At 41.6% G+C, this 16339-nt stretch overlaps 1 protein-coding gene across 1 annotated transcript in view; it reads left to right on the top strand.

Moving 5' to 3' along the window:
* CEP350 (centrosomal protein 350) overlaps nucleotides 1-16339 on the top strand; it is a 3609946-nt gene that overhangs the window by 2941583 nt on the left and 652024 nt on the right. The window contains exon 24 of the mRNA XM_044085746.1: nucleotides 3443-3612. Coding sequence (XP_043941681.1) covers nucleotides 3443-3612 — 170 coding nt within the window. The remainder of the gene's footprint in view (nucleotides 1-3442; nucleotides 3613-16339) is intronic.

Here is a 16339-nt window from a genome sequence, read left to right as displayed (position 1 = left end):
TTTTGGTTTTTTTTTTTTTTTTGTTTTTTTTTTTTTTTTTTTTTTTGGGGGTTGGGGGGGGGGGGGGGGGGGGGGGGGGGGGGGGGGGGGGGGGGGGGGGGGGGGGGGGGGGGGGGGGGGGGGGGGGGGGGGGGGGGGGGGGGGGGGGGGGGGGGGGGGGGGGGGGGGGGGGGGGGGGGGGGGGGGGGGGGGGGGGGGGGGGGGGGGGGGGGGGTTTTTGGTGGGGGCAGAGTGGTAGTTCCTGTTGATTTAAAGTGCTGGGTTTGGGTTGATGGTAAAAAGTGGGAAAAGACAGATGTGGGCTTATCTGGCATTAGCCTGGCTTGGTGCAGGAGCAGAGCCATTTTTTAGTGAGGTGGTCTTTGAGCAGAGTTTTGAATTGGTGTAGATTGTTAGCATTTAGGATGTGTTGGGGGATTGAGTTCCAAAGTTTAGAAATGTGGTGGTAGTAGTAGAGGGCTTCCCCAGCTTTGTTGTTGCTTTTGGATTCTTGGATGAGTGTTTTCTGTGAGGATCAGAGTTGCTGAGTGTTGGCATATGTTTGGAGTAATTGTTGTAGGGCTGGGGTTCTGTTTGACTGGTAAATTAATTGGTGGGTAAAGACAAGTTATTTGCTGTGGGAGTTCTAGCCATTTTATTTGTTGTAGGGCAGAGCAGTGGTGGGACCTATATGGGGAGCTAGTGGCTTGGCTGTTTTATTGTAGGCTGATTCAAGTTTGGTAAGGTCGGTTTTGTTAAGGTTTGTAAAGATGGGCGAAGAGTAAAGGACAGTAGATAGATGAGTCCTCACAATGCTTAGTCTAGATTGGCTAGTTAGGAAAAGATTCATTCGGTAGAGAGAGCCTAGTTTGATGCGTGTTTTTTAATGGTTTGAGAGAGTTGTAGGTGGAATTTGAGTTTGCTATCAGTTATGATACCTAGTAATTTGGTATGTGAGCTGGTGTTTATGATTGTGTTGTTAGAGGAGTGTATTTGAAAAGTGGCTAGGGGTTTGGGTGTTTTGGTGGGGAGAAAGAGCATTAGTTTGGTTTTGTTTGGGTTCAGTATGAGGTTAGCGTTAGTTAGCCAGGATTCTACTTCTAGGAAGGATTATTGTGTTATATAGCCTGTAGTTGTGTTAGAGAGGGGGGCGTAGCATATGAGGGTAGAGTCATCTGCATATGAGGCGAGAGATGTGGCTTTATGTAGTTGATTTGTAAAGATGGTAAAAAGTTGGGGGCCAAATATGAAGCCTTGTGGAACTCCTGTGTTGGCAGGGAGCAGAGATGGTAGTTCCTGTTGCCATCTAACAGCCTGCTGGTGTTTGGTTAGATAGCTGTAGAACCAAGCTAGGGAAGAATGACTGAGATTTAATGTGGCTAGTTCTGACAGCAATTTTTGGTGTGAAACTGTGTTGAATGCCTTTGAGAGATCTAGAAAGGTGGATGAGACATATTTATTCTGATTTCTGTGTTCATTTATTGTGTTTGTAAAACTGAGGAGGGCGGCTGTGGTGCTGTGGTAGGGGTGAAAACCATGTTGTGTGTTTGGTGGGAGGTTACTGGAGAGAAGGTAATATAGAAGTTGGGAGTGAATACATTTTACTAGTATTTTGGAGAGAGGTGAAAGAATGGCAGTTGATCTGTAATTAGTAAGCTCGGTAGAGTTGCCACCTTTATGTAGTGAGGTGATATAGGAGACTTTCCAGATTAGTGGGACATAGTTCTCGGAGATAGAGCGGTTGATGATAGAAATGGGGTAGGCTATGACTTTAGAGGCAGCTTTGAGGAATTCTGATGGGAAGTTGTCAGCAGCTAGGCTGGTAGGCTTGAGCTTACTGAGCAGTTTTTTTTTTTTATGGTGTGTGTTGGGACGGGGTTAAAGGAGGAGTTTACAGCCTCATTGTTGGCTATGGGGGTTGTAGTAGTGATGTTTTGATCGTAGTTAATAAGTGATTGAACTGTGTATGAAAAAGGAATTGAATTGTGTAGCGATGTTATTTGATGGAGGTGTGGTAGGGTTGGGGGTTGGACGTACTACCAGGTTGCAGAAGTTTGTTTATAGTGGCCCATATTTTTTTTGGGGTTGTTTTTGTTTGCTTTCTGTGCAGTGATGTAGTAGGCTTTTTTGTCAGCTTTTATCTGAGATGTGGCTTTATTCCTAAGTTGTATGAAAAGTAGAAGGTTCTCATTGCTTTTGTTAGTTGGCCAGTGTTCCCATGCCCTGTCCCTTTCTTTTAGTAGGTCTTTGATGTTGATTGTAAGCCAGGGTGTGTGGCGATGTTTCATTCTAGCTATTCTGCAGGGGGCCGGGCTGTTTAGGTTGTTGAGGAAGGTGGTGGTAAAGTGTTGAACGGCATCATTTAGTGGTAGTCTTTTGAAAGGGGGAACAGTTCATTTGTTGGAGGAGGGAGTTGAAAGTGTGGGTATTAAATTTTAATTGAATTGCCAGCTGTTTCATCTTCTGCCGCAGTCTGCTAACCTTACAGTAGCTGGTGTTGTGAAAGTGATTTCACTGGGAAGTTGGGGGGTAGTATCTGTGTCACTGGTTTAGAATTTGTCCCTTGCAGATATTTATGCTATGATAACTTAGTTTTTATCACACACTTGCCAACCCTTTGCTTTGTCTGGTATAGGGCATCCATCATTACATCTCTGCTGTAGGATTTTGCCTTCTGAAGCTTTTCTAATTTTTTTTTTTTTTTTTTTTTTTTTTTACCTCTCACCACCTTCCTTTTAGGGTTTTGAGTTCATTAAAGAGATTTTTCCCACATGGTAGGCCACTGCAGAAGGCCCATCCAAGTAAATTGTCACGGGTATGTGAAGACTAACAAAATATCGTCTGCATTGGGATGATTTTACTTGGGCAGATCTCTTCAGTTAACTGGTAGAAGTTTTGTTATTTAGTATTAAAAGTTTGTAATTGTATATGCTTGTATTTCTTTTTATTTGGATATTGGAAAAAAAAAACTAGGGATCCTGGGGATTCTGTAAACCTCTTTATATCTGCTTTGAGCATGACTGGTATTAGCTGGAAGTGGACATATGATACGAGTGTGGGAGCTGTTGATCGGGAAAAGAACTTTCCCTGAGAAGCATCTGTAACAATACCTTAGTGACAGTTCACTTCAAAGTGTCTTCTTGATAGTCTTATATGGTGAGTACTCAAATAACCATTGCAACAAGTTTCTTGCAAAAAGATGTAAAGCTGGTGCAGGTACTGCAGTTTTTTATGTGGCATGCACTAGCTTACAGAAGCGCAGTGGTATGAAACTGGCATTACTTTTGTGCAGAAAGATGTTACATTGCTTGAAAATCATGTCATTATAGGCATTGGCCAGTAACTGCAAGTGTCTCTCCCTCAGAAGATCTGCTGTTGTGATGAATACATTACACAGTTTAACCTTCAAGGTCATTATGTAACTCTGTTTCACTAATATTTAATTTTCTGTCCTTGTGTTTAGGAGCTGAACAGTTTGGGTTCTTCAGAAGAACATGCAAAGCCAAGTTGCACCTCAAGCCCTGTCTTGACAGACCTAGAGACCAGAAGTACTTCCCCAGTTTCCATTTCTGGGAGTGAAACAAGCAGCATCATGCAAAAGCTGAAGAAAATGCGCACTCACATGGATGAAAAGTAATAATTTTTTTTTTTTCTTGAAAAAACGTTTACTGTTCTGCTGGAGGTTCCCTCATACAGTAGTTAATTAGAAGGTTTTTTAAGTCTTGTTCTGGTTTGACTGCACAAGTAGGTTCTAGCAGCTGTTTTTCTGTTTGTGTATATCTGCTTTTTCTATTTCAGTTTATTCTACATTGATGGTCTGAATTTTGACTTTTGTTGACTGCCCTACAGATTTGCCTTTTTAATGTCTGGTAACATATTTAAATTGAGATTGTTTTGGATACTGCAAATAAGAAACTTGTGTTCTTGCTTTGAAATCCACTTGCGTCCAAACATTCTTTTCACTTTGTCTTCTGCACTAATAGCATGCTGTTTTGAAATGAGGTTTATAGTTATGAACAATGTTATGCTTGATTTGTGTCTTTATCTCCCATGTCGCTGTCATGTTGCTTTGTGAATGCTACACAGTGCTGTAATAGGCATTTTTTCCCCCAAAGCTGCAGTGGTTGCTGTGCCATAGACATGTCCTTTCATTTGCTAAAGTTAATGCAGTGTTGATAAAACACAATGTCCATTATAAGAAGGGAAGGAAAATTGACCAGTCATATTATATCTTACTTGTACATCATTTGTTTTTTTGTACAGATAAAAGTAAAATCTTGGTTACTTGCTGGAATCATCAGAGCTTGAGTGTGTGTTTCTCAAGCATGATAGCTTGAGATGGTATTTGCTTGTAATTACTGACATTGTAGGTACTCATTATCATCAGTTGTAGGTGGTCCAGGGTTGGTGCACCTCAGAGAAGGAAGAAGACAGGTATTTCATGACTTGGCAATGATCACTTTTTTCCCAAGATGCATTCATTTGAGAATAATGTGTGTGTGTGTGTGTGTGTGTGTGTGTGGGGGGGGGGGCACAACTCCCTAAAGTGTTAGGTGCAAGACAGCCTTCCCCTTCAAGAAACACAAATTTTCATTGCTACATTAGCTTGTAAAATACAGAGATTGAGTATACCCATTATGTGAATGGGCTTGAGCTTTTATATATTAATATGCATAAGCTGCTGTGACCTAGTTTTTCACATATTGAGCAGGTGTAATGGATCCAGAAAGTTTCTCCAAAGTCGGACTGCATCTCAATAAATTCACAGTCAGACTCATAACAGCTCCTTTATCATAAACATGGCTTCTGCTTTTACTGAGAGTAGAAAACAGGATGAACTGGTCCCTAAAATAAAAAGTAAAGCAAGTAATGAAACATTATTAAATACTAGTATTATGTTTAACACAATCTTTTTTTTTAACAAACAGATCCACTTGGAAAAATATTGTTCATAGTACTGATTTCTGCTTTTTGTTTGCTGGCAGTGGGAAAACCATTCCTTAAGTTTTAAGAATTGTGTTTTGCTTTCTATGCTGTCACACATGATTCCTAGGCTGTCCTAAAAGCCTTTGTTCACTGTGTAGAGAATTTTGAAGTTGCAGCATTCTTGCCAGCCAAGTTAACCTGTTGTGTTATGAGCATCAGAAGTGTTTTTTTGATTTTTTTTTTTTTTTTTAATATGAGCATTTATTACATGTTGTGCTGTTGCTGTGTATGGTGCACTAATGACTTCTGCACTAGTCTGTGGTAAAATCCTTTCCAAGGTTAACTTCTCGCAATTCTAGGATTTCTTCAGGCTAGTGTTTGCATTAAGTATATTGTGTGTCTTTGTTAATATTTCATGAATCTACCTCACTCTATTAATAGTTAAAGCTTCAAGACTTCTAAGTTGGCTGCCCACTGATCAACAGATTGACTAGAGTTTTCCCAGTGTAAAAACTTAAGTTGTGGGGGGAAAAAGCAAGCAAAAGTTATTAACTTGGGGGAAATTTAGTTATGATCTACTAGCTGCATTGCCTGGATGCCAGCAAATAAGAAATTAGAGAAAGTAACAGAAAATCAACCAACCAGAAAAAAAGAAAAAAATTCTGGCTGTGAAGAACCTTTCGGCTGTTTATCAAAAAAGTAGTTCAGGTTTCAATTTTGGTAGAGGAACCAGTTTCCAGTAATTTACAGGGGAAAAAAATAAATCAAATGCACTCATCGGTGCTTAACATTCAAGGAATATGTACAGTAAAATAAAAGGCTCAAAAAATCAAAGATGCTTTAGCTGTTAAATTGAGCTGATAAAACTGCATAAATCAGAAGCTGAAATGAAGAATTAGCTGTCAGAACAAAAGGCTTCTCAAGAAAAACTGTTTAGAAAATAGTTGAGTTAGAAGACAATGTGCACAAAGAAAACTTGGGAATGTCTGCTGAACCAGAGAACCTGGACGGAACATACTGTATTCATTTTATAAGCAGCAGGACTGGTGTTCATGAGCAGGATTTGTTAACTGAGAGGGCACATCGTGTGTGCTCCAAACCTGGCAATGAAAAAACAGCCCATATTATATTGATAAAGATACAGGCATGCCAGTAAAATTAATTGCTCCTGACAAAATAGTGGAGGAAAGGAAAAATATTTAAAACTAGGGAGAGCAGAGCATCTGTGGAAAAATATTATCCACTGTACACTAGGCAGAAGAGAAGCAAATTTATCCCAGCAGTTAAGGAATGTGGAGAGGCAGCTGTATGATTCAAGCTGCTGTATCCAGCTGTCTTCAGAATGTTTTACCTGGAGGATTGAAGACCTTTTTGGAATTAAAAAAAGGTAATGGAGGAAAAAAAAAACTTAGCTAAAAAGTGTGCCTGAAAACATAAGGGAGGGTTGTGTTTATAATTATTTTTACAGTAACAAAGCCCATAAAAAGACATTGCCAGTGAAGCCTTTATTGAAAGGAAAAAAGAGTTGACTAGAAGAATCAGGAGTACATTGGATTTGAACCAGAGACTGCTGTTGGTAAATGGAGATGATTAGGAAGAAGACTAGCAACATTCTGAAATTAGCAATTAAATGGGAGACTGTAAAGTATCAGTCCCATTAGATAAAGGATTACACATGTGAAATGTCGCTTTGCAAGACATATTGCCTGAGAAAAATAGGCATTTTGTCAGTCTTGTTAAACTGGTGGCTGTTGAAAGTACAGTTGTATACACTTACCATAAATGTAGATGTTCGAGTGTATTCACTGTTGCAGTCATCATATTTGGGTTATCTGCTTGCAGTAGCCCTCATTCGGGCTGATTGTCAAAGTCTTGGGTCTTGCGTCAGTTGCTGTCTCATTTTCCATGACGTTAGGTAGTCAGGGGTATAAAGTATGCATTCGAAGCCATTACATCAGTTTTTCTTGCCCCAGATGTCAGGTGCCCCCCTAATGGGAAGCAATTAAATATATATATATATATCTATATATATATATATATGTGCAAGGTTATACCTCTAACAAAAAAGCAAATACGCCAAAAAGCTTTTAAACATAGTAAAGGAGAATAGTGGTATAGCCAAAAGAAGACAGGGGGCTGGAGGGAGGGTAAAGGACTGCAACAGTGAATACACTCGACCATCTACATTTATGGTAAGTTTACACAACTGTACTATTTTCTTCGTGTTTCACTGTTGCAGTCATCACATTTGGGTAGATTCCCAAAGCTAAGGATGGGAGGAGGAATTTAGATAACATTAAGACCAGCTATAAAGCCCTGCAAGACTGCAGTGGCAAAACCAGCTCTGAATTTACAGAAAATTGGCAAATGGTAATGCTTGGTTAAATTATGTACAGAACTCCAGGTAGCAGCTTCTAGGATGTCCCTGGTAAGGACACCTCTGAGAAAGGCTGTAGAGGTAGATGCAGCCCTGGTTGAGTGTGGTCTTATCCCATGTGGGATAGGTTTTTCATGGTGCTTAGCAGAAAAGAATGCAATGGCCTATCCATTTAGAAGTGGTTTGCTTTGAAATGGCCTTCCCCTCTTCCCTTGCAGCAAATGCCACCAGCAGCTGTTCAGATTTCCTTTGAGGATTAGTCCTGTCCAAGTAAAATCTAAGTTGTCTGTGCACATTTAAGGAGTGCAGTATCCATTCCTCTTTTTTTCTGTGGATTAGAAAAGAAGGTTGGCAAATGAATAGACTGATTGAGCCACACTGGATACTACCTTGGGCATGAAAGAGGGATTGGTCCTCAGGGACACCCCGTCTGCATGAAAGATGATGAAAGGCTCCACTGCCATAAGGGCCTGTAATTCAGACACCCTTCTTGCTGAAGTGATTGCTAAAATGAAGGCTGTTTTCCAAGAAAGGAATTTTAACTCTGTACTTGAAGCTGGCTCAAAAGGAGGTAAAGTGAGTTTTTCCAATACAAAGTTAAGGTCCCAGACTAGAGTTGGGGCTCTCCTGGGTGGTCTTAAATTTTGGCAGTGGATGAGAGAAGAGGGGGTGATTCTGTGTTGTAATGAGCTGAAATTGCTGAGGCATGAATTTTGATGGAGGAAAAGGAAAGGCCCTTGTGAAGCATCTCAGTTAAGTATTGAAGAATCTGAGGTAAATTGGGCGCTGCTGTGCCCATCCCTTGAGTTTGGTTCCAGGAACATAATCTTTTCCATTTGTCAGCATAAGATTTTCTAGTACTAGGCCTCCTTGCCTCCAGAATGACATCCAACACTTGTTTACTGAGGGATGGTAACGGAGAGATCAGGTAATTAGCCAGGCTGCCAGGTTCAGGGTTTGAAGCTGAGGATGCAGAATCTGGCCCTACTGCTAGGACAGCAGGCTAGGGGTCTGAGGCAGGTGCCATGGTGCCAGCAGTGACACACTGCACAAGAGGGGGGGGGGGGTACCAGTGTTGGTGTGACCAGTCTGGTACAATCAGTATTGTCCTTGGTTTGTCCTGTTTGATCTTTAGTAGTACTTTGGAGAGGAGAGGCAGAGGATGAAAGGCAGAAACTGATAGATTTTTCCAGGTGAAGGACAGGGCATCCACTTTCCAAGCTTGTTTCTGGTGAGTCCTTGTGCAGAATTTGTCCAATTGGTAGTTCTAGGGGGAGGCAAACAGGTCTATATCTGGGCTCCCCCATTTGTTTATCAGCATGTTGAAAGTCTATGGTTCCAGTTCCCACTCGTGTGGGTCCATGAGATTTCTGCTTATTTTGTCTGCCAGTGTATTTATCTTTCTTTTCAGGAATTGAGCCTGTAGGTGCACTTGGTAGCTTAAGGCTGTGCTCCACTGAGCCATGGCTAGTCTGCCGAGGGATATGAATGGGTACCCCCTGCTTGTTTATGTACCACATAACAGTGGTGTTGTCCGTCTTTACCATTAATTATCCTGGAAGAATGTGGTCCTTGAAGAGGCTGTCAGAGCATTCTGCACAGCTAACATTTATTTTTGATTGATATGCATGTGCATTTCACTTGGGTTCCATTTGCCCTGAATGCACTTCCCTGCCAGGTGAACCCCTCATGGATAGTCTGATGCGTCTGTCATTAGGGTTTGGGTGGCAGGGGTAGAGTGAATGGTAGTCCCTTGTTTTGATGGCAGGCTTCTGCCCACCAGAGGAACTCTAACTGTAGGCAAGGTATGATAAGAATCATTGTTTCTAGATTCTGAGAATGTTGACACCATAAGCTTTTTAGATACCATTGTAGTTTTCTCATATGCAGTCTTTCTTGCATATGGAATTAAGAGAATGCAGAAGGCCATGAACCCCAAGGCTTGCAGTATTTGCCTTGGAGATGGCAGGGTTTTTGTGGCCATTAGTTTTTGAAGTAAGCTATCAAATGAATTTGTTTCTCTGGCATGAGGAAACCCATCTGGGAAGTTGTATTCAAGCTTGCTTCCAGGAATATAATTTGTTAGCAGGGTACAAGATGTAATTTCTTTTCGTTTATGGTGTACCCCAGACAAAGTTAGCACCTTTTGTACAAACGCCAGATGACTCAAAAGTATGTCCAGGCTTTCTGCCTGAATTAGACTATCGTCCAGGTATGGGTATATTTGAATATTTCTTTGTCTGCAAAATGCAATGACTGGAGCGAGGCACACTGTGAATACCCTGGGCACAGTAGATAAGCCAAAGGGCAGTGCAGAGAACTGATAGTGCATGTAGCCTGCTTTGAAGCTTAGGTATCTTCTGCAAGATTCCCTTGATTGGGATGTGCAGGTAGACTTCCTTTAAATCCATTGTTGCCAACCAGGCATCCTTGCCTAACATAGGAAGCAACTGGTGAAGAGTTAGCATCTTGAATTCTGGGATCACCAAAAAGGTGTTTAGGATAGAAAGGTCCAGGATAGGACAGCATGAGTTGTCTTTTCTGGGTACCAGGAAATATCTTGAGTAGAAACCTTGTCCCTTTTCCTCGTCTGGTACAGTTTGAATAGCCATTATGCTTAAGAAAGAGAGTACTTGCTTTTGAGCCTCTGCCCACTGATTTGGGGGTAGCTCTGACCAACCGTTTGGGGTTGGTAATGTGTGGAAGTGAAATCTGTATCCTTGGGAAACTATATTTAAAACCCATTTGTCCTGGGTAATGAGTTCCCAGTTTTTTGTCTGCAGAGCAATCTTTCCCCCTAAAGGGGCAGTCAGTTGAAAAGGGCTTGGGAGTTTTTAAGTTAAGTCATTGGGACAGTTTACCATAGGGGGGGGGGAGTCTTACTTCTCCCGGATTTGGAAGTGTGAGCCCCTTAGTCCTGTACTTGGGACTGATGCCTAGGTGTTTTGCTGGTTCTGGGTTTGGACTGAGAAGATCTGGAAGAGGCAGGAAAAGACCAATTCTTAGAGGGCCAATGCCTACTAAATTATGGAGGCTGTACTTGTAGGAAATCTCTAACAGTTTGCATAGATTTAGCTTTTTCCTCCATCTTTTTAAGTACTACTACTGATTTGTTGCCAAACAGGCGGTCCTGATTTAAGGGAGCATCCAGCAATTTAGCTTTAACATGATCTGGCAAAGATTGCTCCTTAAGTTAAGCATGCCTTCTAAGTACAGTCCCAGTGACAGCAGCCCTGCAAGATGCCTCTAGTGAATCAAAACCACATTGCAAAGTATGTTTTCCAACTTGTTCAGCAGAATGCATTAAATCCTTATTTTCAGCACAGTCAGGAATCAACATCATTTTCTGTTTAAGCAATCCAATAACATGCTGCTGATACTTAAACATATGAAACTGGCAATTTAAGGCCCTAATGGCCAAGGTTGCAGAAGTGTGTATTCCTTCTTACCCCATCTATCCAGCACCCTGGAATCTCTATCCGAGGGGGTAGGATTTTTGGCAGTAGTAGCCTTAATGCCCTTGGGTCCCTGTGAAATGGTCTCAGGATCTGCAGTAGGATTTTTAAAAAGGAACTTGAGAGTCAGGAACCCTGTAAAATCTATCATGTTTTCTGGGAGCAGGAGGTAAAGAGTCAGGGGCCAAGCTAGATTCCAAAAAGGCATCATCACCAATGTCCAGTACAGGGGGGATAGCTAAAAGCCTGTGTTGGGGCAGGAGTAAGAAATCCCTAAGCATCTTTTTTAGAATCAGAGTAATCCTGGCTTTCCCAGTGGAAATGCTCCCTAAGAGTATGCAAGGTTTCACCAAAAGAGAAATCCTGTGGAGGGGAAGCAGAGGGAATGGAGTCCTCTGCATCAGAATCCTCATAGGTAGATAAAGGTAAATCCTGGTCATCAGAGGAAACAGAAATTTCAGAACCCTGATCAGAAGTATCATAAGCAAATTCAGTCCTAGGTCTCAGAGGGGGAAGGTTGGCTTCCCCTGATTAAAATAATAAGGTCTTCAGCCATTCTTATCATTTGTTTTTTTAGGTGTAGAGGCCTGACCATGCGGTCTGGGCATTGGATTTCTAGGCATGGATCGAGTTTTAGGCCTTGAAGAAGAAGATGGCGTCTGAGGCCTGAATACACCCTCAGAAGCCGGTGCCTGCACAGCGGCTCCAGACCCGTCCAAGGTAGAGACATCCGCAGATTCCGTAGTTGAAGCATCTCGTGGCATACCGGACTCCGAATGGGTCTCAGTAGTGGCCTGCGAATCAGAAGTAGCGGGTATCAGGGGCTGCGAAAGCACCTCAGTGAGTACCAGCAAACTGGCGACTAGCTTAGGAGAACCATCATTGGCAACTTTGGACCTAGGTGGCCTGTCTCTGTCTTTATCTTTGCATTTTTTCGGAATGTCAGTAGTCGGGTGGCTTACCAAAGACATATCTGGATAATTGAACCCAGTACCAAAATATTTAGAAGCGTAAATATACCGATGACGAATAAGGCACAAAACCGACAGTGAGGTACGTCGTGGTCAGGGCCTAGGCAAGGAATACAGTACGAATTAAAATCTCTGAGGCATTTGCTTTCCACAAGAAATGCAAATAGGACTTTTACTGACATCGGTTTAGAGCAAGAAAAAGTTTCCCCAACGGGGTACTTAGCTTTAGTTGAAGATTTCGGTTCTCAAACTCGAAAACGAAAATTTCAGGAGTCGGCCGACCGGCACTTGCGAACTGCTTCTGCTTCGGGCACCGCAAGGCAAGAAAGACTGATGTAATGGTGTCGGCTGAATGCTTTATACCCCTGACTACCTGACGTCATGGAAGATGAGACAGCAACCGACGCAGGACTCAAGCCTTTGATAATCAGGCCGACTGAGGGCTACTGCAAGCAGATAACCCAAATGTGATGACTGCAACAGTGAAACACGAACATCTGTAAAACATACACCACACTTTGTCATTAATGTCTGGGTGTACACTAAATGGACTGAAAAAAACTGTAAGTAAAATAGTTTTTGTTATTTTTACTTTGATATGTTGTAAAAAAGTTTTGTATGGGGTGCAGTTATGAGTGCTTTGCTGTGGGTAGTGGTGATTGCTGTGTATGTTAAGCAAAAAACTACTTTTTTTCATAGTTGTATCCAGGCTTTGCAGTCTAACAAGATCAGAAAGGCTGGAAAGAACCAAATTGAAGTTAGCATAATGTGATCTTGGGCTGATGTGATAGGGGATGTAAAAGTGTATAAAGTGTAGTTTTCTAAACATGATTGATAAATTACAACTAAAAGTGTGACAGACAGGCAAATATGAATAGAAAAGAAAACAAACCATAGTGACATTTTTTTGTCTTCATGTAGTATACAAGTTTTCTTTTCAACAGTCATTGTTCACTCTCTCTGATATTACAAACATTTCTGAATTGCTGCCTTTCCTTAATCTGTCACTTCTCCTCCTGAATATTGTTCTGCATGTATTGTTCAAATAGATCCCATTTATTTCTATGTAATTCGATCTTTTCTTTTTCTGAAGATCCCACTTAGGAGTTCTTTTATCTCCTCTACAGTGTTCTCCATACCTCCCAACCGTTTAGTGCCAGAAATCTGGAGAAAGCCATAAATAATGGGGGACAAAGGCCCAAAAACAGAGACAAGGGACAGGTTTTAAATATTCTTACAAATTTATCAAGTTGATAGAACAACAGGTTTTGCATTAGCATGAATTTTCTGAATGGTATGAAGTCTGAAATGTAAACGTTTGTCATTATTTTCTGATGTCAGTCTTTAATGAAGTGATAGTGATTTGCCAGAAAACCACACTTTTATAAAAAAATGGATTAAAAATATGAAGCAAAAATCTGGACTTTCTGTGAAAATCTGTACAGTTGAGAGGTACGGATCAGTATTTCACTTACCATTGGTTTCAATTTTAATTTCCATTTTCTAGTAGAGGATGTAAAAGTGTTTTGATCACATTATATGTAGAAAAAGATAATTTCCCTGTTTTCATGGGGTGGCTGTCTAGATTAATACCCTTGGTTTAAATTGTTGACAAGCTTTAAGCAAGTAGGCTTTAAAATAAGATGAAATGCTGAAAGGCGTGATAAGTGGTAGTTGTATTTGCAAAGTCATTAAATATTTTTTTCCATTCATGAATATCAGTTTTAAGACAAGCAAATGCAGTTAACAGAAGTCTGAGCAGTGTGCTTTAAGTGAAATTAATTCTTTCATGCATCTGCAAAGTTACTAGCTGTTTTTCCGTCATTAACAACTGCTGCTTTACTTGACAATGAGCTGTCTGCTGGTGCATGTAGTTAGTCATGCAAATACTGAACACACTGTGTTGTGAGAAATGTGCAAGATACAGAGTAATTAACATTTTAAGGTATATTGGGTAGAACATCAGTGAAAAATTAGTGAAGTTTGGAACTCTGGAAAGTGAGTAAGTTATATAAGTAGTTGCATCCCCGGTAGCCGAAATGCTGTAATGGATTTACTATAACAGTGCACAGTTTAGGTTATTTAAAGGTAGCCAGTGAACTTTTTGTTAGGGCTAAACATTAGTGTTCGCTGAAAGCATGCAAGTGGATGTCCTTCCTTGGATCACGGGTGCAGTATCCCAATACTGATGGGTTATACTGCAGAGGTAACCTGTTGTGTTGCCGGAGATACCAAATCCAGAAAAACCTTCCATTTCCATACAGTTGTGTGTGTGTATGTGTATATATAAAACCAAAGCCCACAGGCTTAAGCATAATAAGCAGTCGTATTAGTGTAAGATCCTTATTCTATCTTGCTGCCAGTCCAAACAAGGGTCTTGCATCCATTGGTCTGTTTTTTCAAGTGGTTACCTCTGCCTTTGCTTATTCAGATAATTGCCCCATTGGAGAACCTTTATTTTTTCTTGAATCTTTGTGTTTACATTTTTTAGATGTCCGTTAAGAGAAGGAAATGTGATTCTGATAGGCAGATTCCTTAAAGAACCTCCAGTCCTAGTGCCTGTTTTGTCTTGGGGATGAACATGGCTGTAAGAGTTGTCTGAGTTGTCAGTCTTTTGTTCCGAGAACCCTACTTGTCTTTCCTCACTGACACTTGAGAGAGAGAGTTCTTGAAATGTCTTGCCCAATACAAAATGAAGGAAACCCTCTGCATCTAATGTCCTGCATATGCCATAAAAGAAATCCTGAGGGGTCTTGTATTCCTTTTGTGAGAAAAATATCTGTAGAGCCTGAATGAGTGCCCTCATCTCTCTTACATCGATGTGTTCCCTCCTTTGCTTGAGAGTCCACTGACTCTGATCTGCTAAGAAGCCTGTCCATGCACCCCAAGCTTGATCCGATGCATCTGTGTTTAGTTCCTAAGTTGGAACAGTTGGTTTAAATGGTAATCCTGTGTTCAGGTGGACCTCAGTAATTCTCCACTGTAACTTTAATGTTAGAATAGGCAATAATACGAGTTGGTGCAGCCATCAATTTGGTGCAGATGTTCTTCGTGTTTCACTGTTGCAGTCCATTTGGGTTATCCTGCTAGGGGTAGCTCTCAGTCGGACTGAATACCAGAGGCTTAGTATTTCTGCGTCGGTTGCTATCGCTCCAGGACTGACATCAGGTCATTAGTGGTATAAAATCAGGCAGCCAATGCCATTACATCAGTCTTTCTTGCCGAGGAGCCTGAAGCAGAAGCAGTTCGCACGAGTGCCGGTCGGCCGCTACCTGAGTTTTCATTTCCGAATTGAAGTTGAAGTCTTCTAAAGCTAAGTACCCCGTTGGGGATCCTTTTTTCTTGCTCTAACCGATGTCAGAAAAAGTTAACAATTATCTCGCCTGTGGAAAACAAATACCACACCGAAACTTCCATTCTTTCTGCGTCACCTGTTTAGTCGCTACCACAACATCCCTCTCTGTCACTTTTGTGCTTTCTTCAATACCAGAACTATATGTTGTCGAGCCCTTATTGTAGCTAGGTATTTTCACTGTCAGTTCTTGAGTTCCAATATGCCTTCGGTAAGCCATCCGTCTACCGATCTTCCAAAAAAAACGTAAGGATAAAGACAGAGACAGACCGCACAGGTCCAAAACTGTCAATGATGCTTCCGGTAAGCTAGTTGTCAGTTCTCCGGTCCTCAGTGAGGCAATGTCACAGCCCCTGCTGCCTGCTTCTGTGGATTTGCAGGTCGCTACTGAGACCCTTTTGGAGTCCAGTATGCCGCGATACTATTCTTCTACTAAGGATCCTGTGGATGCCCCTACCTTGGATAGGTCTGGCACCAGCTTCTGAGGAAGTACTTCGCACTACCAATACTTGATACAGACCGACGACTTCTTTCGCATCTTCAGTTCTTTCTAAAATTACAGAGTTTCTATGGTCCAGGTATGAACTACGCCCAAAAAACCGACGACCCAAGCTCAGGCATCTGCTTCCTTGCCTCAATCTCAAATGCTTAAAATGGCGGAAGACCTTATGCTTATTAGGGGAAGCCAGGCTACCCCTTCCAAAAGAAAGAGACTTGTCCCCAGTAGTTTTGTCTGAACAGGAGTCCGATGACTCTGATGCTTCTGAATATGAAGACATGCAACTTCTCTCTGCTTATGAGGATTCTTTTGCAGAGTAATCCATTCCTTCTGCCTCTCCACCTGAGGATTTTTCATTTCGGGAAAGCCTTCGTACTTTAAGGGAGCATTTCCAATGGGAATGTCAAAGCTATCCTCAGTCAAAAAAGAGACTCTGGGAATTCTTAGATGTACCACAGCACAGACCTTTGGCCATTCCTCCTGTCCTGGATGTTGTGGATGATGTTTTTATGGAATCCAGTTTGACTCCTGACACCCTTCCTTCTGCTCCCAGGAAACCTGACGGGTACTACAGAGTCCCAGACTCTCACAAATTCCTTTTCAAAAATCCTACTGCTGACCCAGAAGTCATCTCTCAAGGACCTAAAGGAATTAAAGCAACTTCAGCTAGGAATCCCACCTGCCCAGACAGGGATTCCCGAACTTTAGACAGATGGGATAAAAAAGTATACACCTCTGCTGCTCTTGCTATTAGAGCATTAAATTGTCACTTCCACATGC

The sequence above is a fragment of the Protopterus annectens genome, chromosome 10.part0 (genome assembly GCF_019279795.1).
Source record: "Protopterus annectens isolate FY-2018-M chromosome 10.part0, PAN1.0, whole genome shotgun sequence".
In the NCBI taxonomy this organism is placed as follows: domain Eukaryota; kingdom Metazoa; phylum Chordata; order Ceratodontiformes; family Protopteridae; genus Protopterus; species Protopterus annectens.
This window is presented reverse-complemented; position numbering and strand designations above follow the sequence as displayed.